The following is a 25,991-nucleotide window of genomic DNA, read 5'->3' on the forward strand; positions in this document are numbered from 1 at the left end:
TTTACTATTCCCACTCTGAATTCCCTGTTGCAGTCCAATCGTTCCTTGCTGTCATAAAGGACTCTGTTCTATCTTTTCCTTTTCTTTTCCAATGCATGCCAGATACATAGAAGAAATGAAATCAAATCCACAACACAGTTATGGCTTTTGATTTGTTTCTGTTCCATTTAACTCTTTGACCATTTATTTCTGCTCTATACAATTTTATACTTTCCTAAAGCAAAATTTTTGTTGTTTGGGGGATGGCTGTGGCTTTAAAATGTATCTACAAATTACCTGATACTCTTTTCTTCAAAAAATGGAGACTAATTTCTTCTGAAGTGTGAGCTTCTTTTAGTGACTATCTTCTAACAAACAGAGCACAGCAGAGGTTATGGAGAATGATTTTCAAGATTAGAACACAAAGAAGACCTACACTTTGCCTTCTTTCTTCTGTCTGCTTTGGGAGAAACCAGTGGTGCTGTTGCAAGGATACTCAACTTCCCTATCAAGAGGCCCATGTGGAGAGTAACTGAGATCTTCAATCAACAGCCAACAATGAACTGAGACCACCTGCCCCTAGCCATGAGACTGAGCCATCTTAGAAGCTGACCCATAAGCTCCAGTCAAGATGATGATAGCCTCAGTCAACACCTTCACAGCAACCTCATAATTGATCCTGAGCCATAACCATACAGAGAAATTGTTCCCAAATTCCTGACCCACAGAAACAATGTGTGATGTTTTAAACCACCATTCATACTTCTAAATTATACACTGTGCATGTTTTCTTGGTACTTCAAACAGAGATCAGGGCCAGGGATTAACTCAGTGATTGAGCACTCACCAAACACCCTGGGTTTGATCCTCAAAAAAAACAAACAAAACAAAACAAAAATCAGGATTATTTAAGATAATGCTAAAGATTCTGAAATATGGCAATGAATAGAAATTAAAGGATAATATTTTGCATTTTTCCCTATTTCTTTATATATTTTCCTTTGGGGAATTGAAAGTTGTTTTTTTATTTGAATGAAAGTTAAGTCTATAGGTTAAAATAATGGTCAAGTAGTTCTTTTCCTGTTTCATTGGTTTGACTCCTCTTCAAGCAAAGCATCATGATTCCTTTACTTAAAGCCAAAGAACAGGCTCCTTCCCACAATGTGTACTATCCTGTCCCCAACCACTGGGTATACTTTTCCCTGGTTTAGAATGATCACCTTTCTCCCTACCAAACCAAACTTACATCATAATTAGATATTTCAGGTCCAAACTCTTTGATGGAGTTCCATGCTAATATTAAGCAATTAACTTTGCTAATATTAAGCAATGTTTCCATTTTGTTAACCTGGTAGACAGCCTTCATTTCCATATTTCAAACATCATAGATAAATTTCTATTTTTAATTCCTGTTAGAGTAAATGTCATAACACTGTGTCATATTGATCTTCCTTTAACCTTTCTCACATGTCCAAGATGGGACAGTGGTGCTGGGCATGGTCAATTTTGTATAGAAGTGACAATCTATGTTTCTTGGTTCAATGTTACTGATTAAAACTACAATTTCTACATTCCAAATAACCTGTATACTTTAAAAAACTGAGATGATTAATATTTTTTTTAAATTTTAATTTGAAGGAAACTTGAATTTAAACATATTCAAAAGATATTTTTGTTCCTACTTAGAAATAAAATGAATTCATAGTGACACTTCCATACTTTAGTACAAGAACTGAAAGATAAAAGCCGGAGACCTTCCCTTCCAATAGTAAGAGGAACAGTGAGGAAGAACAATGTTGGTTCAAGAGGCATTTTGAGGGTCTGTGTGAATTAAAGACATCTAAATAATGCTTGGCTCTTGCAATCATGAATAATAGAAAATAGGAAATAACTTTGACACAAAAACAGTTCACAAAGATAATGCAAAATGTTCACCAGTTTAGTGTACTTTTTCATGATTACATAATCTTGTACTGAAAGTAAGGAAAACGTTTTTAGTACATACCACGAGGTTTCCAATTACCATGACCATCATGAAGACAGTAAGGCACATGGTTTGGCCAGCAACCTCCATACAGTCCCACATGGTCTCTATCCATTCTCCACACAGCACACGGAACACAATCAGGAAAGAGTGGAAGAAATCGTGCATGTGCCAGCGTGGGAGTTCACAATCATTGGAAATCTTGCAGACACATTCTTTGTAGCTCTTTCCAAAGAGCTGCATGCCAACCACAGCAAAAATGAAGACAATAATGGCCAACACCAAGGTGAGGTTTCCCAGTGCCCCCACAGAATTGCCAATGATCTTTATAAGCATATTCAAAGTTGGCCAAGACTTTGCCAACTTGAAAACTCTGAGCTGGAAAAAAAGAAAAAAGGCTGTTAATGACCTACATTTATTTATTTGTTTCTTTTTTTTTCCTTTTTCTTTTTACAGCAAGAAATGCAGATTGTAATTTTATTTTTTTGGTTTTGGTTCACACTACAATTTACAGAAAATGATACAAAAGCCACAAAATTTGTCTTTTATCTTTTTTCTAAAAGTGCTTTTATTAGTGCATTTTAGTTTTGCATAATAGTTGGGTTCATTTTGACATAATTATACAAGCATAGAATTTAATTTGTTCATTTCAGTCCTCACTGCCTCCTTTTTCCCTTCCCTCCTGCATCTCTCTCTTTCCTTTCCTCTATTTTACTGGTCTTACCTTTATTTACTTATTCACTCATTTTTAATGAATGCTTTATAGATATGCATAAAGATGTAATGCACTGTGTAATATTTATATAGTACATTGCATAACTTTGAATGACCTACATTTCTGAAGCATCTGTGGTTTTGTTTCCAGCTGAAATCTACAGGGTGACAGTCTCAATTGTAGATTGATGGATTATTTAAGTGTCAAACTATTATCTAGCAAATGTAGCAGGTATTTGATACCATGGGGATATTTTTCATTCTGAAATATACATGTTGTCAATAAAATAATTATGTTACATTGTTTTTGGATCAGCATTTTAATAATTAGAATCCTACACGAGCATATGAAATATATCTTTTTTTTAAAGGAACTAAGATATTTAAGATTAATGGTGACCAAATAACAGAGATTCATTTTCAGGGAAGTAGGAGCTCCCATTGTTTAAAAGCTCAAAATGAATATAGTTTTCAGTATACTTAAAATATTATACTGAAGTGCACAAGTGCAAATAATATTAACACTTAAATTGCATATGGTGAGAGAAAAATCAACTGATCTTTTGAGTATTAACATTATTTTAATCTAACTATACCTTTAATTTGTTGTAATATTAGGCAATATTTTTTAAGATGTATTATACTTAAAGGAGAAATACATGGACTTAGTAAAAAGTTGCAGTTTTCAATCTGATATCTTCAGTGACTTAATTAATCAACTCATTGTAGTGTGTCTCTCTGCCACTGTGCTTGACACTTTGGTTGTATTAGCATGCAGAGGCCTCTCAAGTACCATTTACAGTTAAACAACAGCAGTATTTTATTTCTGATGCTTCAATAAATGTCAGACTGAGAGTAGTGCATTATTTAATGGCATCTAAGTGACCCAAAGGAGCAAATATAAGCACCAAAGTGTTTAATTTATTCCCAGAGAATAAATTTATGCAAAAGAGCCTGACATACTAAGTAAGATGCTAATGACATACGCTCCCTTTTCAACTAAACTGCATCACATTATCATGAAGGTTTAACAAACATCTTTTTAAAGTAGTTGCTCATATTATTTATCATATAATAATTTCTAACTTTTGTTCTGTTTTTTGTATCTTTTTAGTTTCAAATTAGGTCAATATTCTTGAGACCTAGAAAAGGAAATCATAGTATCATAATTCTCTGGATCTCAATTCAAACTTAAAATTTGAAAGTAGCAAAGGAAATTTCCTTCCTTCCTTCCTTCCTTTCTCTTATGCTTCTTATTTATTTATTTATTGTGTGGTTCAGGGATAAAACCCAGGGCCTTGCACATTTTAGACAAGTGCTCCACCACTGGTGGATCTATAGTAATGACCTTGAGCACAACCTAAGCACAAAGTAAAATTCTAAAAGTTTCACAACAATGTCTTGAGGCTAATAAGCATTAAGATAAATCATCTAGAATTTGTCTTTGGTAACTATATATAACCTCTGTTATTTGAAAATAAATTACAAAAAGTTAAAACCAACTCAAAGCAACAGCACAATAAAACATATCAAACTTTCGATGGAAATAAGTCTCTTGATTTTAAAAGATAAAAAAAATCTTTGAATAGCAAGGACCAAATAAAAGATGCATCTTTAAAATTAGCAAAATTTATAGGGGCAACTCTTCTCAAAGAGTGGATTTCATAATTTTCTGATATGGCTGAAGGAACAAAGGTACAGAGCTCATTCTGTAATCCTCTCCTTTGTGCACCGTTCCTTGTTCCAACTCTTGGCTATGAGTTGCTCTGTAATTGCTGAGCCCTGCAGAAAGGGAAACTCATCCTGTATCTAAATGAAGACTTATACCTGTACACAAACCTCAAATAACTGAATTGACAACAGTGGTATTTAATTGTGATTTGGGTTTATGGCAACTAGTTCTTTCTACCTCCCAGTTAGACTTGCCATTTGATTATGAAGGAGGGAACTGTTGACTGTTGACTTGAACAAACTAAACAGAATCTTTTATCAAAAATAAATAAAATTTGGGGCTGGGGTTGTGGCTCAGTGTTAGAGCACTCGTCTAGCATGTGCGAGGCCCTTGGTTCCATCCTCAGCACCACATAAAAATAAATAAAATAAAGGTATTGTGTTAAAAATAAATAAATAAAATTTACTTATCAAAACTTCAATGAAGAAGAAATTACAATCTGGTGATGAGGCAATTTGGTTTGTTTCATGAGTGTATTAAAATATTAGAATTATACAAATTCTAAAATTATTAATAAATAAGACTAATTATTTAGAGAAATAAAAATTATCAACCCTTCTGAGTTAGTTTACCAGTCGGAATGATCGAAGAACTGACAATCCTTCCACATTTGCCAAACCAAGTTCCATTAAACTAAGGCTCACAATAAAACCATCAAAAATATTCCAGCCTTCTTGAAAGTAATAATATGGATCCATAGCAATGATCTTGAGAAACATTTCTGCTGTGAAGATCCCAGTGAAGACCTGAATGAGAAATGTAATTGATTACAGCACTGAATACTCTTGACACACAAATTATTCTTGAGCAATTTCATTTACTCCCAACACATCAAAATTAAATTCTGAATTTTAAAAATTGGTTTGGGACCAACAAATTGGTACTTTCAAATGATTTGTGTTCAAATAAGTATTTAATTGTTGATTATAGTTAAGGTTTATCAAGTGATAAAGTGTACATGGATTAAGATACAATTAATACTCTTATTTGCAAATAGAAGGTGCAGTTTATTTATTTATTTATCCACTGCTTGTCTCTGCCTGTGATCTCTCCAGTCTTCCAAAAACTCACCAGATGTTTACCTAGCAGTGCAGATTTTAGGCACCAAGCACAATGGATTGGTCCTCTCTCTTGGTCCTGCAGATTAAGCTGGTCCTATGGAGGATTCATGTAAACTGTAATAAATATGGGCATTACTAACCCAATACATGTTAAAGATGTTTTAAAAAGTTCCTTTAGCTAGAAAAAGGGAGGCAGCATTTTCCATTCTCTATTTCCAGAATGTACATTTATTTCAAGCCTTCTTTCCCCTCCATTTATTTTCAACAATGTTCTTATTCCATACTCTGTGTTTGCTTCTTAGAACTAATGGAAGTTGGCCAACCTGAAATTTCCATTTCCCTTTATCTATAAAACTGATTACATGCATATCCATGCTTTTTCCTCCTTGTTAAAATGAAAGAAGTGCCCCTGTTCTGAACTATTTTTCCCAATTGTGCTATGTGCCTCTTCAGACTTCCCAAAGAATTCAGTTTCTCAATTGAGGGATAGTTTCAAACTCTTCCTGCTACTGGCTGCTTCTTGTTGGGACTTTGTGGAAGCACAGCTTCTCAGTCCTTCCTCACCTTAAAAATATCATCATTGTCATCAGATAAACTCTACTTGTACTCCATTTCCCTTTCCAGTTGATGCCAACTATCATCTTCTAATAGCCAAATGTTTTTGTCTAAATTCATTAGTTGGACTCTTCAACTTACTATTAACTAACTCAAGAGTTTGGCTCAAAGTGGTCCTCCATACCTAATTAATTCTAAACTGGATAGCTTGATTTTAAAACAAAGGTAACTTCACCTAAGAATATACCCTCGTAACCAAGCTACCAGCGTCTTACCAGTCATAGCAGCTGACTTCCAACCCATCAGAGGCTAAAAGCTGCCAAAACATTATCATATAAGGCAAATGCCTGCTGTAGACAAACAGGTTGTTTCTGTGTGCCACTTTCTTTTCTCTGGCTTTAAATATAAACGGCATGTGGCTGGGTGGTGAGTTCCATACCATCGCCCATCTGGAATGCTTCTCATTTCTAGAACCTCTCTTTTTGTGCTTTGCTAAACTTTGTTAAATTGAAGTAGTCTGCTTTCCCCTGTAACAATCCACAATCTACCAATGAACATAAATTGCTTTAACTAACTTCACCAACATAAACTTATTGCCACAAATCTTATGGAAAATTTTAATAGTTTAACTTGTTCTTTTAGAAGCTTTTGACATTGTTTTCTGTTTCTTGTTCCTTGAAATATTTTTCTGTCCTTGGTTCCCTTAATCTATTCCTTCCTGGATGCTTCTCAGTTGCTTCCCCCCCCCCTCCAGAACAAATTATTTAATATTGAAATTCTTCAAAGATCTCAAGACAATTTTACTCTAATTGTACTTTTTATAATAAATTACATTTTTTATAATAAGCTTACATTTTGAGGTCTATTTTTCTGTTCAAGAATATCTCCAAAGCTCCAGGTGACACTTCTCTGATTATTCAATACTTCCATTTGGATGACTATCTCACAGATAGCTCAAATTCAACAAGTCCAAAATTCACCTTATTGCTTTGTATGCTCATCCTTGCTTCTCTTCTGATTATTTTCTAAATCAGTAAATGAAATCTCTTTCTACTTAGATGGAAAACTCAGAAATCCAAGAGTTTTAGTAATTTTTTTCCAAAATACCCTTGAATACTTCAAATTGAAATGCACCCATGTGTTACAAGGGTACATCAATATATAACTATGCATATATTAATAATTTACTCTTCTTTGTTGTTCAATAGAACCTCATTGTTTGGATATTTTATATTTGAATATTCATTTAGATAATATATAGCAATTTTTGGTCTCTTTTCCAAAAAGATTGGCCTATCTCAACTTCTCTAAATGTTCTCTTGTGTTTTATTTTAGAAACTCTGTTGTTTTAAATTTTATGCTTAGGCTACCATCCATTATCAATTTTTTCATATCATGTGAGATTGGAGATGAGGTTTATTTTTTATTATAAAAAATATTATATATTTATCTAAGTGTTCCAGAAATTTTTTGCTAAAACCTCTTTTTTTTTCCTATTTTAATATCTTTGGTGTTTTATTCAAAACTGAGATAGAGTTTGGATCTATTTATGAATGTATGTTTCATTGATATATTAGAGTATGTCAATACCAAATATTCTAAATTAACGTAGCTTCATAATAAGGCTTTGAGTCATGTTTGTTAAGTCTTTGTTATTCTTTTGTCAGCATTATTTTGGCAATTTAAAGTCCTACGCATTTCCATATAAAATTTAAATTCAGTCCATCAACTTGTACAAAGAGAACCTGCCAAGATTTTAATTATGATCAGGTTAAATTGATAGACAAATTTGAGTAGAACTGATTTCTTAATAATATGATATCAACAATTTTGAATTTAATAATATTTAATCTTTTTTGGGGGGGTACCAGGAATTGAACCTAGGGGTGCTTAACCACTGAGCCACATCTCCAGCCCATTTTTGTATTTTATTAAGGACAGGGTCTCACTGAGTTGCTTAGTGCCTGACTTTTGCTGGGGCTGCCTTTGAACTCATGATCCTCCTGCTTCAGCCTCCTGAGCTGCTGGGATTATAGGCGTGTGCCACTGTACCTGGCAATATTTAATCTATTTCGTGAACACAGCATACATGTTCTGCTTATTTAAATCTTTAAAAATTACTTTCAGTTATTTCTTGTAGTTTTTAGTGCAGATGTCTTGAAATGACTTGCAAGATTATTACTAAGTAGATTGTGTTTTTTTGACATTTTAAATAAATATTTAAATTTGCTGTTTAGACACAATAATTGTTTTGCAGATTCATTACAACTTTTGTACACACCTAATAATGTTGATGAAATAAAAATATCTTCTCACATTTCAACTTTTATATATTTTGTTTGTGTTTTCTCCCCTATTACACTCTAGTATCTAGTATTACACTCTAGTATACTCTGCAGGACTTCTAGTGCAATGTTGACTAGAAATAGCCAAAATTGATGTCTTGCCTCAAAAATTGGCCCCTTTTTGGATCAAGTATTCAAATTTTCTTAGGGTTTCTATTCAATATTTTAATAATAAGCAAAATGTTAGCTGTGGATTTTTTTTCCAGTTTTTAAAAATTTGTTTTAATTAGTTACACATGACAGTACAATGATCTTGACATATCATACATTTGAATCAGATGGGATATAATTTCACATTTTTCTGAGTGTACAGGTTGCAGAATTACATTGTAGCTGTGGGTTTTCTTATATGTCTTTTATTAATTTAAGAAAGGTACTTTCTACTCCTAATTTACTGAAGTTTATTTTTTCATCACAAATGTCTAATTTTTTCAAATTCCTTTTCTGCAACTATCAATATACTGTTATGTTTTTCTTTCTCCTACTAGTCCCCACCTTCTCCTTCCCTCTCTTTCTTTCTTTCCTTCTTTTTTTTCCCTCTCTTTTTCACAGTTATACCCCCAGCCCTTTTTCCTGTCTCAGCTTTCCAGGTAGCTGGGATTATAAGTGTGTGCCAACTTGTGTGGCTTTGTTCTCTTAACATAGTCAATTAATCACTTTTCAAATGTTCAATAACTATTGATTTCCTGAGATAAACCTCACTTTTCACAATTAATAAACTTTCTATTTATTGTTAGATTGTATTAATATTTTGCTAATGATTTTTTTCCCTCTATGTTTATAAGGGACACTGTCCTATAATTTTCTCTATAACGTTAATGTTGTGCCATTTTATATGAAATGTTCTCATTTTCATGTTTTACACTTACATATGTTTTAAAACTTTGCAACAATAAGTTGTCTTATGAAGAAATTTATAAAAAGACACTCTTTTATATTTCCAAATATTTATTCATTTCTAATGGCCATCAAATTTATTCATTTCTAATAACCATTAAATTGAGAGTTTCTGTTGATTTGCTTTAAATTCAACAACCATTTCTTCTTTACAAACCCAAGGACACTTTACAACTGATCTAAATCCCCAGCTACATCCCTATCCCATTATTTTTTATCTTGAGACAGAGTCTCACTAAGATGCTGAGGCTGACCTCAAACTTGTAACCTCCTGCATCAGTCTCTTGAGTCATTCGGATTATGGGTGGGCACTACCACGCCTACCAACAAAAATTTCTTCTGACATCTGTATTTTTATTTCAAATCCATCCCATATTTTTATATGTAATTTCTAGTTGTTGATAGACCTTTATTTTATTCATTTACTTATATGCCATGCAGAGAATTGAACCCAGTGCCTCACACATGCAAGGCAAGTGCTCTACCACTGAGCCACAACCCCAGCCCCATCCATCCCATGATTTTTTTTAATCTTAAAATTTGAAATTTTTAATAAAAAAATGTCTAGAGTTCTAGAGTTTCCTTTTTAGTTTTCATTTTTCTGTTTATATTCTCTATTTATTCTTTATGACCATTTTTTTCTTTTAAATTGTTCAACATATTTCCAATAGTGCCTCCAGAATCCTTTTGCTTATTCTAACAAGTTACTTCCACACCTATTTCTATTGCCTGCTTTTTTGTCTCAACTATGAGTCACATTTTCCTATTTATTCACATACCATCTAATTTTTATGTGGCATGAATATGTTCAATACCAAGAATACTTAAATGTAGGGAATTCATACTAAAGAAATTGATGTGATGTTATGACAGGTGATATGTACAAGAATGTTTACTGCATCAGGAACATAAATTCTGGAATGAACTTGAGCATCCATTAATTAGAAGAATAAATGGTGGATATTATGTAGTTTATAATTCAGTGACTTTTAGTATGTTCACAGAGTTGTACAGCCATGAAAATTGTTGAATTTAAGACTGATTTTTATCACCTCAAAAATAAATCACATACCATCAGTAGTTAGTTCCAATAACCCCAATCATGACCACCTGGTAACCACTAATCTACCTTGTCTCTATGGATTTGCTTGCTTTGGACATTGTATATAAATGGAGTGGCAAAATATGTGACATTCTGTAACTGAGTTTGTACACTTATTATAATGTATTCAAGATTCATCCATGTTGTAGTAGATAGCAATAGTTAATTCTTTTTTATGTTGAAAAGTTTTCCATCACAAGAATATACCATGTATTGTTTATCCATTTCTCAGTTGATAGACATTTGAGTAATTTCTATTATTATGAACATAATAAGTTTTATTATTACTATTTTTATTATCTGTTCATAACAAATTATTCATGTAGAAATATTTTTAATTCACTTGTATACCCACAAGTGTAATCTCTGGGTCATAGGATAACTCTTTTTCTCACATTGTTTTTTAAAGTGGATATATTATTTTATGTTTCCAAGAGAAATTTATGAGCATTTCATTTTTTATCCATCATTTCTAATAATAGTTCTAGTGTGTTTTTCTGAAAATCACCTTCCTAGGGGATGAGGTGAGATCTCATATTGGGTATCTGATGTTTCCTTTTTTTAAAAAAAATATTTTTTTATTTGTTATAATTAATTATATATGATAGTAGAATGTATTTTGACATATTATACATATATGGAATATAAGTTCTCATTCTTCTGTTTGTACCTGATGTGGAATTACATTGGGTATGTAATCATATATGCACATAGGATAGTAATGTCCAATTCAGTCTACTATCTTTCCTATTCCCAATAACCTCCCTTCCCTTTATTCCCCTTTATTTAATCCAAAGTACTTCTATTTTTCCCTAAGCCACCCCTCCTTATTGTGAATTAGCATTTACATATCAAAGAAAACATTCAGCCTTTGGTTTTGGGGGATTGGCTTATTTCATTTAGCATGATATTCTCCAACTCCATCCATTTATCAGCAAATACCATAATTTCATTCTTCTTTATGGCTCAATAAGATTCTATTGTGTATATATACCATATTTTCTTTATCTAGTCATTTGTTGAAGGACACCTAGGTTGGTTTCATAGTTTAGCTATTGTGAATTGAGCTACTATAAACATTGATGTGGCTGTGTCTCTGTAGTATGCTGATCTTAAGTCCTTTGGGTATAGACCGAGGACCTTAAATTATACTACAGAGCTATAGAAACAAAAACAGCATAGCATTGGCTCCAAAACATACATATAGACCAATGATACAAAATAGAAGACATAGAGACAAACCCAAATAAATACAGTTATCTCACACTAGACAGAGGCACCAAAAACATATATTGGAGAAAAGATCATCTCTTCAACAAATGGTGCTGGAAAACCTGGAAATTCATATGTAGCCAAATGAAATTAAACTCCTATCTCTCACCCTGCACAAAACCCAATTAAAAGTGGATCAAGAACTTTGGCATTAGAACAGAGATCCTGTGCCCAATTGAAGAAAAGGTATGCCCAAATCTACATCATGTCAGCTTCTATAACAAGACTTCTTTAATAAGACTCCTAAAGTACAAGAAATAAAATCAAGAATCAATAAATGGGATGGAATCAAATTGAAAAGCTTCTTCACAGCAAAGGAAACAATCAAGAATGTGAAGAGTGTGCCTACAGAGGGGGAGAAAATCTTTGCCAGCTGCACCTTGGAACATTAATCTCCAGGATATATAAAGAACTCAAAAAATGCTTAAAAAAACCCCAAAAACCAAAAAACAAGTAACCCAGTCAATAAATGGGCTAAGGTCCTGAATTGACACTTTACAGAAGACGAAATATGTTTGATCAACAAATATATGAAAAAAAAAATGTTCAACATCTCTAGCAAATAGAAAAATGCAAATCAAATGTACATTGAAATTTCATCTCACTTCAGTCAGAATGGCAATTATCAAGAATATAAGCAACAAGAAATGTTAGCCAGGATGTGGGGAAAGGTTCACTCATACATTGCTGTTGGGACTACAAATTGTTATTTCTTTTCTATCTGTCCGTCTATCTATCTATCTATCTATCTATCTATCTATCTTTATTTTATTTATTTTTATGTGGTGCTAAGAATCGAACACAGTGCCTCACATATGCGAGGCAAGTGCTCTACCGCTGATCCATAACCCCAGCCACAAATTATTTTTTTTCTTTTTGAGCAGGATCTCACCACATTTTGCAGGCTGACTTTACACTTCTGATCCTCTTGCATAGGCCTCCCAAACAGATAGGATTACAGGTGTGCGCCACCGCACATGGCTTTCATTGTGATTTCGATTTGCCTTTGCCTAAGGAATAATGGTGTTGACTATATTTTGTGTGTTTATTGGGCATTTGTATATCTTTTTTTTTTGCCAAAATGTCTATTCAAATCCTTTTGTTATTCTTAAATTGAATTATATACCTTTTTCTGAGTTGTAAAAGTCCTTTATACAAATATGTGTACAAATTCTTATCAGATACATTATTTGCAAATATATTCTATTCCATGTGTTATCTTTTTATTCTATTGATGATTTTATTAGAACAAACATTACTGATTTTGATGAAGTCCATTTTATTAATTTTTATTTTGTTGCTTATGTTTTTGATATCAAAACTAAGAATTCATTAATCATAGGTCATGAAGATCTAATTTTAAATTTCCTCCTCATTGTTTAGAGTTTTAGCATTTACATTTAGGTCAATGACTCATCCAGTGTCCATTTTTGTGTATGTTCTTAGATAAGTTCAATTCCATTACTTTGTATATGGATATTAACTTACTCCACTATCAATTATTTAACACTTCTTTGTTCAATTGTATTGTTTTGGCACCCTTGTTGAAAACAAATTGAACAAAAATGTAAGGGAGTTTCTAATGCAATCTCAGTTCTATTCCACTGAACTCTACATCTATTTTTATGCAGTACCAAATTGTCTTGCTTAATTCAGCTTTGAAATTAAACCCCTATCTCTCACCCTACACAAAACCCAATTCAAAGTGGATCAAGGACTTAGGAATTAGAACAGAGATCCTGTGCCAAACAGAAGAAAAGGTAGGAATAAGTTTTAACCTTAGCTTTGGAGTAAATTTTAACATTTTTGAGTTCTCCAAGTTGGCCCTTCTGTGTTGATTGTTTTTGCACATGGCCCTTGGCATTTCCATATGAATTTCCATATGATTTGCAATCAATTTGTCAACTTCTGCAAATTAAGTAGCTAGGATTTTGAGGATTGCATTAAATTTGCAGGTAGATTTAGTTAACATGATTATCTTAACAGTACTGTCTCCTAATTACTGACTATGCAACATCTTTCCATTTATTTGTATTTTAAAAATTTCTTTCAACAATATTTTGTAGTTTTCATGTACAAAGTTTTGTACTTATTTTGTTGAATTAATTCCTAGGCATTTTATTGTTTTTGAAACTATTGCAAATAGAACTTTCTTAATTTCATTTTCAGATTATTCATTACTGGTGTATAGAATCATAATTGGATTTTGCCTCTTGATTTTATTCCTATTCTGCAATTCGGCTAGATTCAGTTATTAGTTTTTTTAGTTATATTTGTGTTTGTGTGTATTTTCAGTAAGATTTTTTTCAATAAAAGAGAAGGTTGCAAATGGTTTTACATCCTTCTTTCCAATCTGGATGCCATTCTTTAATTTTTAAATTTTTTTTCTCCTGATTAAAACCTTTACTAGGGCTGGGGATACAGCTCAGTTAGTAGAGTGGTTGCCTTGCATGCACAAGGCCTTGTGTTCAAACCCCAGCACCAAATAAAATAAATAAATAAATAAACCTTCAATAGAGTGTTGAAGAGAAATGACTAGAAGAGACATATTTGTCTTGTTCCTGATCTCAAAGTGAAAGTATTCTTCAGTTTATTATTTACTCTGATAGTAAGTGTGGGGTCTTTTTAGATGGCTTTTGTCAGATTGGTGAAGTTCCCTTATATATTAATTTTGTTGAGTATTTTTTTTAATCATGCAACTTACTGATTTTATTAAATGTGATTTCTGCTTCTGTTGAAATGATTGTATGTTTTTAAAAGAAGTAATATGGCACATTTTATTAATGATTTCTGTGTTGTTCCAATTTTGCATTACTGAGATAAATTCCACTTGGTTCACTCCAACAACCCAAATACATTGTGTGATTGCTGTCCTAGAATTTTTTTTGAGGATCTTTCTATCTATGTTCAATTGGGTAAGACTGGTCAATAGCGTTCTTTCTTTCTTTCTTTTTTTTTTTTTCTTTTCATTTTTTGGTCAGGTTTTTGTATCAGGTTATTTGAGCTTCATCATAAAGTGAATTGAGAAATATTACTTTTTCTTTTGTTTTATGAACAGTTTTTTTTTTTTTTTGTACCAGGGATTGAACTCAGGGACCGACCCTTAACCACTGACCCACATCTCCATCCCTTTTTATATTTTACTTTGAGACAGGGTGTCAATAAGTTGCTGAGGCTGGCTTTGAACTTGGGATCCTCCTGCCTCAGCCTCACAGGTAGCTGGGTTTTAGACAGTTTTTTAAGAATTGATTTTGATTTTAAGTCTTCATTAAACATTTGCTACAATTCACCAGTGAAATTATATTGGCTCAGACTTTCCTTTGGTTATTAATTCAATTTTTACATGTTAAATATCTATTCATATTTTCTTTTTAGGACTTTATTTCCAAATATCTTATGCTTTTAATAAAAATATCTTTTTAACTGACATAGGAAATTGTATGTTTTTATGTAGTACATGACATTTCAATATCTGTGTATTATATAATATTTAATTCAAGGTAAGCATAGCTATCTTCTTCAATATTTATTATGTGATGAAAATACTTAAAATTCTTTATTCTAGATTTTTAAAAAATCTATAATTTAGTACCTGTTGACCACCCTACAACTCTCTCTCCTTTCTCCTTTCCTCAGTTTCTTGGAACTGCCAGTCTACTCTCAATTTCTGTAAGATCAATTTTTTAGATTGTGTATATGAATAAGATCCTATAGTATTTTCTTTTTGAGCTCAGCTAATTTCACTTACTTTAATAACCTCAAGTTCCATCCATGCTGTTGGAAAAGGACAGAATTTTGTTTTTTTTTAATGGCTGAGTAGCATTTCACTATGTGTATGTACAATATTCTCTTTATCCCATGATAATTTGATGGAAATTTATGTTTCCTTTTCTAGACTACTGTGAATAATGCTACAATAAACATGAGAGTACAGATGTTTATTTGACATACTATTTTCAAAGTGTTTGGATATATGTGCAGTAGTGGGATTGATATTTTTTAGAGGAGCTTCCATAATATTTTCCGTAATCACTATACTAATTTCTGTTACTGCCAGCAGTCAATAAAGATTCCTTTTCTGCATATACTTGGCTGCAGTTTTTGTCTTTTGTCTCTTTGGTAATAGTCATTCTACTTTCAGTGAGATGATATCTCATTGTGATTTTGATTTGCATTTCCCTGATTATTAATGATATTGAACATTTTTCATATACTTGTTGGCCCTTTGAGTGTTGTTTTGAGAAATGCTGGGTAAATATCAGTCTCTTAAAATATGACAATTTTGAAGCTGGGCATGGTGGCACACGCCTGTAATCCCAACAGCTTGGGAGGCTGAAAAAAGAGGAAATTCCAGTTCCAAGCCAGCCTCAGCAAGAGTAAGGCACTAAGCAACTCACTGAGACCCTGTTTCTAAGTAAAAAAAAAAAAAAAAAGTTATTTGACAATTGGGTATCCACATGCAGAAGAATGAAATTCGATCACTAGTTTTTACCTTACACAAAACAACTCCAAATGGATTTAAAGACTTAAATTTAAGATCAGAAATCATAAAAACTCTATAAAAAACATAAACAAATATTTAAGGGCATTGGAATGGGCAAGGATTTTTTGAATAAGACCTCAAAAGCACAGGAAAAAAAAAAGTGAAAAGAGATGGGATACGTCAAACTACAAGATGTGTGCACAGCAACAAAACAATCACACAGTCAAGAGACAACTTAGAAGATGGGGGAAACTCTGCATAACGTACACATTTTACAGTGGTTAATACCCAGAATATGTAAGGAACTGGAACAACTCATTTTCTCTTGGTATCCTTATTCTTCTTTGTGATTTCCATATGATCTATGCTGATATACTGTTTTCATTCCTGATTTAGTAATTTGAGTTTCCTTTTTTTATGGTTAGTCTAGATAAAGACTCATGAATTCTGCTCATCATTTCAAAGAACTAACCTTTAAGTTTGTTGATTTCCTCTGTTCTTTTTCTATTTATTGTTTTAATCTCTATGCAAATTTTGGGTTCACTTTGCTTTTCATTTATGCACAAAATGCCCATGGTAAAAGATGATTCTTCTAATCCATAGTCTAATCACTTTTGGGGAAAGGATATATTTGACTTAAGGAATCATCTTTTTTACCACGGACATTTACGGTATATATCTTTTGAAACGCTGTTTAGTTGCCCGATTAATTTCAGTTTGGCGTGTTTTCATTTTCCTCTATCTTAAAGTTTTTTCTAATTTCTTTTATGATAACTTTTTTAATCCATTGGTCACTTAAGAATAAATTGTATTTGGGGCTAGGATACAGCTCAGTTGGTAGAATGCTTGCCTCACATGCACAGATCCTGGGTTCAATCTCCAGCACCACCACCAAAAATAATAATAATAATAATAATAATAATAATAATAATATGCAATCTTCACATATCTGTAAATTTTCTGCCATTATTTTTGTTATTGATTTCTAGCATTTTATATTTCATTTCTTTATCAAAAAGTACTTTTCAATAGTTTTATAACTTTTTAAGTTTATTGATGTTTATTTTGTCACCTAACATACAGGGGAAGCTTCCATATGCACTTGAGAAGAAATTGCATCCTGTGTTTATATTTTCTATAAACATGATTTCCATGATTCACCTCAAATGCAAATCCTGCCTTTCTTAATACTTCTGAGAAGTTCTAATTTTAACTTCTCATCTATTGTTTATGTCTTTCCAGCACCCACCTTTCTTTCTTCTCATAATCTCATCCCAATTTTCTGCCTGATAGTGCCACTCATTTACTATTCAGTGATAAGAAGTTATTATGATTTGTCCAGATATGACATTTTAATCCTACAACTAGAGCAACTGATTGGCTTAGAAATGGTCATGTAACTATCACGTGGTTGATGATATTTACTTCTTGGATCTTAGTTAAAGTTGCTAGTTGGGAAGCTACAATCTTCCTGTTCAGGGACTTGTATGGGTACAATAAAGTCAGTAGCATCTTGAATACAGTAGGAGATATCCAGGCAGAGATAAAGGAAACATCTGGGAAGAGATGGGTCAAGAAGCTGATTCCCAACGGCAGTGATAAAGAACTGGAATCTAGTCAGGTTAGAATCTGAGTTAATTCCAAATAAACTTCAGTTACTTAAGGTAATGAATTCCCTTTATTTGTGCTTAACTCATTTGTGTTCTGATATTCACCTCCATAAACCTTTTTCATATCACATTCCCATTTTTTAGATTCTTATATAGGTGAAAATTTGAACTAAATAACATGACTGTCCTTTCCTACTTTAAGTTTCTATGATTTGTGGCCATAGCTTACAGTATGCTCTGAAATAGCCTTTGGAATCTCTGTAGAGCCTTCAGACTGTCCACTGCTCTAGCAATTTATCATCGGCACAGTTTTCTTGATTGTAAAATATAGACAATCAATCGTAGTATCTGCTACCTTAGGACTGGCTTTGTGGGAATCCAAAGACAGAGATTTCATGCAAATCATAGAATGTAGTGCCTGATAAAAAATAAGTGGCCAACATACATTAACTTTATCATTAGTGAAGACCTAGCTCAAAAAAGAATAAAATTTAAATTATTAAAATGCATAGTGTTTAATTCAAATGCTGTATACTCTAACTTAGATTACATTGTTCACTATTTACATACAACCTGTCTAAATGCTCATTATCATGCTGTGTGGTGATGAGAAGGTAATAAGCACTTTATATTAGTACCAGTATACTTTTGCTTTATGTTTTTATTTCTTTGATTTCTTTGTATAAGACCTTTCTACTTTCATTTCTATTGCTAAGTGAAAGCTAATGTAAAACCTATCATTTACAGATTCTAGAGTTATAGCAGAAACTAAAATGGAAATAGCAACCACCATGTGAGATTTCCTCTTCAGGTATTTAAAAATGATGTTTCATAATTATTTCAAAATTATTATTATATTTGTTTTGCAAAGTTTTTGTTCTTAAAACATGAGAAATGTGTCAGGATTCTATCATCATAGATCAATGGCCTCCATAATTCACAATTATCTAATGAATTCATAACTTAAATTCAATTTTAAATCAAAACTGTTCACAAAATCTCTGAATCTTTTGCATTATGTTTACCTATAACAATATATTTTTATTATTAAAAGAAAGAATGCTAAACTTTTGTTGTGCAGATAAACGTGGCCAGTAAGTGGATATTTGATTTGAGTTAACTGGGTAACAAAAGTCTAGCATTCTTTACCAAGAAAGTACATTCACCAAGGCAGTCATGAACTCTTTCAGTGTGAAGAGGAACCCTCAGTGTCTTACCAGGTTCCCCACAGATAGCACGCTGCTGAACTGCTCCGTCATGGGATAGTGCTCCATGGCCATGAAGAGTGTGTTCAAGACGATGCAGATGGTGATTGCCAGGTCTACAAATGGGTCCATCACAACGAGGTTGACGAGGTGTTTCACCTTTAACCATGGTTTACAGCAGTCCCAAATCAAACACATGTTAGCAAATTTATACCAGCAGGGTGGGCATTTCTGTCTGGATTCTTCAAGTTCTGGAAGAAAAAAAGTTAAAATTCTCATGAAAATTGTTTACTTTTTATTAAACAGTCTTTGGGTAAAACTTGAAGTAACTTTTTGAGAAATTCAAAGGTGTTAAAATGTTTAATTGGTTAATCTCATGGTGAAGCAAGAAAAAATTTATAATGGGTTTGCAGTCTAACAAGAGTGGGCAGAGAAGGGCTAATCAGTTTTCCAAAGTTTTTATGGCTAACCATAGTTTTCAAGATTCCATTTGCAACATTAAACTGCTTGGCCACTGTCTTCAAGTCTTCCAGAACAGTATGACTTACGTTAACTACACTTAAAGTTCATCATGTACCAGACAGATCAAGAGGCATATATGTTATTGAAACTTCTTTTCAGTCGATGTCCTATAAACCTTACTCAGTCATGCTGAATCTCAGTTTCTTGGATTAGACATATTTTAGGGGTTTCTATTGAGATGATTTTGTTAGTGTCTTTATTCTCTGTTAAAGTGTCTCACAAAAACTCATTTGATGCAGCTGTCATAGATTCCTTCCTTCCACAATTCTCAATTTAACTAGAGGACACAAAAGAAGAGGAAATATGGAATCTAAGAAACTGCCATCCCCATTGTTAGTTTAAATCAACATTTCACAAAGTGGGATTTGTGTACTGTCAAAAATTACAATAGGATTTTAGAAAGAATATACATAGAATTCATAAAGTTTTATGGTATGCTTTTATTTTATTGTATTGAAACTATATATCAAACCTGTGACATGAAATTTCATAGTAAAATTTTAGGGAAAAAAATTACGTTCTCAAGAAGAATTTTAACTAAATATAGGAGGGAGAAGGAAGAAATGCACAGATCTTTAAGGGATTCTCAAAATTATAAATTTTGTTAAACAATGGCAAATAACTTTGGAGAATTAGAAAGTGGAACAATATATACTGTCTTCCTTTGATAAGATGATCTCTTAATGAACTAACAAGTGGGAGGGGGATTTGCCCTCTGCCAATTTCACTGTTGCATACCCCATTACTTGCTCTGCCAAACATGGGACCATCAGTTCCCACACTGATATTGTGAAGGTTTCTTCTTTTTCCATCCAATTAACTCTTGTTTTTACCTTTAGTGTCACTGTTATGGCATCTAGACCTCCATCCTGCTACAGTTTACTATGGACTACATTTTGTAAGGAAGGAACCAATATGTGAAATAGAGAATCATGACTACAGTAATTATTTTCTTATCTTGATGACAAACATTTGCTACTAATTAATACTACAATGTCCCTAAAGTAAAAATTGTCTCTTTGGATACTGACATTCTTCAAGTGAACAGTTTATTTCTGTTTCTTTTTATGTGTAATTTGGAAAATAATAATAAAGAGTATTTGAGTTTTAAATCAGAGAAAAATATACATATAATTGCTATGCACTAATTACATTGTAGATGATTTGAAGACTCCCCCAAAACCTCGTGTTTACACCAAAGGTAACATGAAAATAATTTATGATAAATAATAAAAGGAAAATTACAAAAATCTCACTTTACCTCTGTACCGTCAGAATAAGTTACTTTTGTACGCTAGCTGCCAGTTAGTAGAAAAAGAGAAGCAAACAGGAATAGCACAGAAAAATGAAATAAATCAGAGAAAATTTCAAAAAGAAAAATTCAGCCAGTATTATTCATCGTGACACTAGGAGAAACTGGAGCAAAGTTGTGTGAGCACTAAAATAAAATCATTCAATTATTCATTCCAAAAAAAAAAAAAAAGAATTTCACATTTTGAAAAAAAGCAAAGTACTCAGGAGACAACTACAGCCACCTCTCCATTATTCCTGTGTGGGTTACCACACGGAGAATCATCTACAGCTAAATTTGTACCTTTTGCTGGCTTGCTTTCATTCCTTTGGTGCTTCTAATTCACCCTCATAAATCCTTCACAAAGGTGTGACCAGGAAATTTTTCTATGTGGTTTTGCATTTTTAAAAAAAGAAATAAAGAAAATGTGTATACTCAGTCTTAAAGAAGAATGAAATTATGGCATTTGCTGGTAAATGGATGGAGTTGGAGAATATCATGCTAAGCAAAATAAGCCAGTCTCAAAAAACCAAAGGCCAAATGTTTCTCTGATATGTGGATGCTAATTCACAATAAGGGAGTTGAGGCTTGTGAAGAATAGTTAGAAAAATAATCTAACCTTTAGATTAGGTAGAGGAGAGTGAAAGGAGGGGAAGGGTATGGTGGTAGGAAGGATAGTTGAATGAATCAGACATTATTGCCCTATGTGGATATATAACTATACAATGATGGGATTCCACATCATGTACAACCAGAAGAATGAGAAATTATACTCCATCTATGTATGATGTATTGAAGTACATTTTACTGTCATGTATAACTAATAAGAACAATTTTTTTTTAAAAAACCAAAAAAAAAAAAAAAAAAAAAGAAGAAGAAGAAGAAAAAAATGAAGCTTAAAAAGCAAATAAGTCATTTTTGCTCATCCTGCACAGCTTCATTTACCATGAGGCTCTTTATTACCCTGGACAATGAAGATTTGGCTGTAGTTAAAAATAAGGAAAACAAAAGTTGCCACGGGATCAGTGAGCCTGGTTTGTAAGAAGGAAAGGTGAACTAAATCTTAGAAGAAGCAATCATCAAATAAACAGATTGTATCAACCAAGAAACCTCCTTACCGTTATCAGCAACAAAAACGTACCATATTTATGTCAGCTCTAGAATGCATTCATTCTGTGCTAAGTATTGCTACTGCCAACCTTGACCAATGCCACATTCCTTAGGTATAATTGAGTAAAAAAAGTCATCCTTTCATTGTATGAAATTGAAGAAAACAGAGTAAAATGTAGCCACTGTCTCTCACAAAAACACAAAGTCGGAAGATCTGTAGATATTCAAACCCAAAGAGTCTCACTCTGTTCCTTCCTAAGTTATACTTGTTCCTGGAACATTCTTTCCATCCTGAGAAACACCAAGCCCTGAGACACATTTCCTTGGAGAAGGATGTGGGTACGATCATTTGGAACTTTGTACTTTAATGAATGGATAAGTCCAATCTTGTGGTAGTTTGATGCTTTCTGAATAATTTCTTATGTTAGCTCAAACTTAATGCTATGAGAAGTGCAAAGTATGACTGTTAATTTAGACTTACCCTGTCTCCTTCTCTACTTCCTGCTTTAGGGAGCAGACATGCTGCTGACATCTGTAGCAGAACCACTGGCAGCTTCCTCTCAGTGGTTTTGCTATGGCAAGGAGCAGAAGACCAGAGAATCTTCAAAAGATTTACCTGGAGGGATAGGGAGGAGCAAGCTACTGGCAGCTGGGGGGGAAGAGGGAGTGCAAGCTAACGCAGGCGAGGTTGGGGAAGAACGACTAGAGTTTAATATTCCATTGAAATCAGAGAAAAGATTTCTGCTACTGCATTAGGACATTATGAAAATTGGGTCTTGTATTACTGTTTTGTCTGTGAGGTGTACAATTATCTACACTGTGAGGTTTTGTGGCTGTAACTTTAAGTTTTAGGTACTGATATCATGGAATCTTTGCATTCAGACTGGAAGAGAATTATTCCAGGGATCTACCCAATCTCAAGAGAAAGTGTAATAAACAAGAAATGCGTGTGCATTTGGAACTCTCTCAGTCTCTTTCTATTTTTCTTTTTCTCTTTTTATACACACACACACAAACACACACACACACACACACACACACACCACAGATATACTTTCACATATGTGAGAAGAGGTGCAAAGGGGAGTTCAAAAGAAGGAGGGATAGAATATATTTTACACCACAGTAGGGAGGGAAAATAAGGAGGGAAGGGAAAAGGCAGGATAAGTGAAAGGACAGAACTTATTCTATATGAAACTATTTTCCAAGTAGTTGAAGTTGACAGTCGCTGTTTGAATTCATTTGTAATATGGAAAGGCAAAGACATGTGAATTAGCAAAAACAACACAATATAACAACGAATAGCAATAATATTTATTGACTTTCTTCCACATGCCAAGTACATAGGTGCTTTATATAGGGTGCCTTACTTAATCCTACTATAACTTTATGCCTAACCATCATTATCCACATTTCACTAATGAGTAAATCAAAATTTGAGTCATAAAGTAACACATTTAACATGTGGCAGAGCCAAGAATTAATTACAAATTGTGCTGCTCCCCTTCATGTGGTATTATGCAATCCAGATATCTAAACATTATTTTAACTACCTAGATAAAATCTGTAACTAAAGAAAATGCTAATGCATTTTTATGCTCTGGTCAGAGAGTTTTTGTAAAAGCAGGATTACAAAATTTTGAATGCTTTCCTTCAATGAGGTTAATGTCAAACCTTAATTTGAATTTTTTTTCATTTATATTTCTGGTTAGATCAATGGATTTTATAACTGTGTCAAGAAGTTAATACAATTCCAGCAGGTTAGCATCATCATAATGATACACATTTATCATTATACTCATTTCAATGTCATGCACACAACACGCTTCAAGAGTTTAATTTTTGAAAGTAGCATTCCAAATATACCTTGAATTTGCAGCAGCTTCCTAGAGGCTAAATGTAAAAATCTATGAGATAGTAGAATCCATGTGTTGCGCATGGATTTTACTTTTACTTAGCAAAAAAAATAGTGATGATATGGAAAACAAGTTGGGGAGTATTTTCTTGGAATTTAAGGAAGTGGTTTTGCATCATTGTTAAAATACCACCACACAGCTATGGTGTAAGACTTCTGACATACCTTCCATGGTATTGGTCAAAATACTGGCTAAACTCATTGCTCTTTGTCTTGAATTAGGATCTTCCAACAAATCCATGGAAACATGGTAAGAACTGGATCGTCTCTTCCTTATTTCTGTTTCAGTAGTCGTGCCCTAAAAATAAAATTTCAGACAAAATCACCTTTTTTTTTTTTTTTTTTTTTTTTTTTTTTTGTGGTGCTAGGTATTGAACCCAGTGCTTTATGCATTCAAGGCAAGAACTCTGCCAATTGAGCTATATTCTCAACCCACAATTATTATTGAGGGTAGCAAAAACTAACACATTCTTATAACAGATGCTACTTAACTAAATGTTCACCATGTTTTCTCAGTCATAAATAGCTCATGATGATATTGCTTGAATTATCATTCTTAGGGAGTGTTTGAAGGTTCACCAGATACTAAGCTTTCTGGGATATTTAGGTGAATTTTTCTGTTCCTCCATTCTGGAGTATTCTCCTAGAAGTATGATGTTTTTCTTTTGGGTAGATAATCTTTTGGTACTTCCAACTAATTCAACTGAGGAGTTCAGTCTGAAACATGTTTTTCTTTAATTTATTCCCAGGTCTAGTCATTACTTCTTTATAGACATATTTTCATTTGGTTTAATGTGTGAGGGAAAAAAACATTCCAGAAGTAAAATGCTTTTGTTTATTAGAAATAGGTAATATTTCCCAATATAGGAAAATTAAATTTTAACTTGTCTATAACTTTGGTGATACATTTACAAATCAACTGTATCCACAAATGACCCTTTTATTGAAAATTAGCATCAGTTTGGGAAACTTGGATTTTTATTATTTTTGTAGAAATGATGTAATAATTTAAAACTTTCCTATTATAAAATAAGCTCACTGGGATTTCAAAAAGGGCAGAAATTAATTTCTAATTCAGGAGTTCAAACAATGAAATTAACTATCACAGGACAAAAGGCAAAACTCAAGCATTTCAAATACAGTTCAGGGTGTATTAATAATAAAGGAGTCATTTTCAGTTCTCTAAGTGTTTTTAACATTTCTAATATTTCTAAAAGAGAAATTTGAGTGTTATTCATCTATTTTGGCCTTATTTTGATAAGAACAATTAACTTTATTTTTTATCTTTATTAACCTGAACACCTCTAGTTCATGTATATTCAAAACCAAAGTTTCCCAACTGATATGATTGTCACTAATGGCAATAATCATCCACACAGGTTATTCTAAAATTAATTTTAAGGTAAAAAAAAGTGAAACTAATGAAAAAAGAAATATACCCTCTATGAAAATACTAAGTTTCAAATCAAAAGGGAGATTCTCAGAATTTAAAGTATTTTGCACTGTCAGAGAAAGTTTAAAAAAAAATGGTCATATGAAGGTTATTTGTTCTTTTTTACTCTACTCAAAACCATATGTAGCTGGCTATGGTGGTGCATGCCTGTAATTCCAGCATCTCCTAAAGCTGAAGCAACCGCGAGGCACTAATCAACTCAGTGAGACCCTGTCTCTAAATAAAATGCAAATAAGGCTGGGGATGTGGCTCAGTGGCCGAGTGACCCTGATTTAAATCTGTTGTACCAAACAAAAATAAAACAAAACAAAAATCATATATAGAACTCAAAATCTGTTTAGGTTTTTTTAATATATATATATTTTTAGTTGTCAATGGACCTTTATTTATTATATGCATCGCTGGAGAATTGTACCCAGTGCCTCAAACATGCTAGGCAAGCACTCTACCCCTGAGCCACCACCCTAGCTCCCTGTCTAGGATTTAATGATACATTCAAAACCTTTAATGACATCACTGAGGTAATTCTTTAGTTAAATTGTCTCAATTGAATTTATGTGTAAAGATCAGGGAACCCTGTCCTCTGGAAGGTGCCAAAATAAACCATAGCTGTTTATTTTCTGCCCTCCCCTTCCCTCTGCAGCCCCAGGGCCTGCTTCATTTGTGGGCATACTCAGGTTGTCCTGTGCAGCAGTGCAGTGTCCTATCCTGAACACCTGACTGCAGAAGTGAATGATGGAGGAGGAAGCAGGCAACACAG

The 25,991-nt window shown here is 32.9% G+C and overlaps 1 protein-coding gene across 5 annotated transcripts in view; it reads right to left on the reverse strand.

The window, feature by feature from the left end:
• The window catches only part of LOC114101143 (sodium channel protein type 2 subunit alpha), a 92,640-nt gene that overhangs the window by 39,963 nt on the left and 26,686 nt on the right, over positions 1-25,991 (reverse strand). For all 5 annotated transcript variants that reach the window (XM_027946044.2, XM_071619383.1, XM_027946038.2 and 2 more), the window contains exons 12-15: positions 23,944-24,076; positions 18,952-19,190; positions 4,982-5,155; positions 1,985-2,341 (exon numbers count right to left, since the gene is read on the reverse strand). In XM_027946044.2, coding sequence (XP_027801845.1) covers positions 1,985-2,341; positions 4,982-5,155; positions 18,952-19,190; positions 23,944-24,076 — 903 coding nt within the window. The remainder of the gene's footprint in view (positions 1-1,984; positions 2,342-4,981; positions 5,156-18,951; positions 19,191-23,943; positions 24,077-25,991) is intronic.

Source organism: Marmota flaviventris, chromosome 11, assembly GCF_047511675.1.
Source record: "Marmota flaviventris isolate mMarFla1 chromosome 11, mMarFla1.hap1, whole genome shotgun sequence".
NCBI lineage: Eukaryota > Metazoa > Chordata > Mammalia > Rodentia > Sciuridae > Marmota > Marmota flaviventris.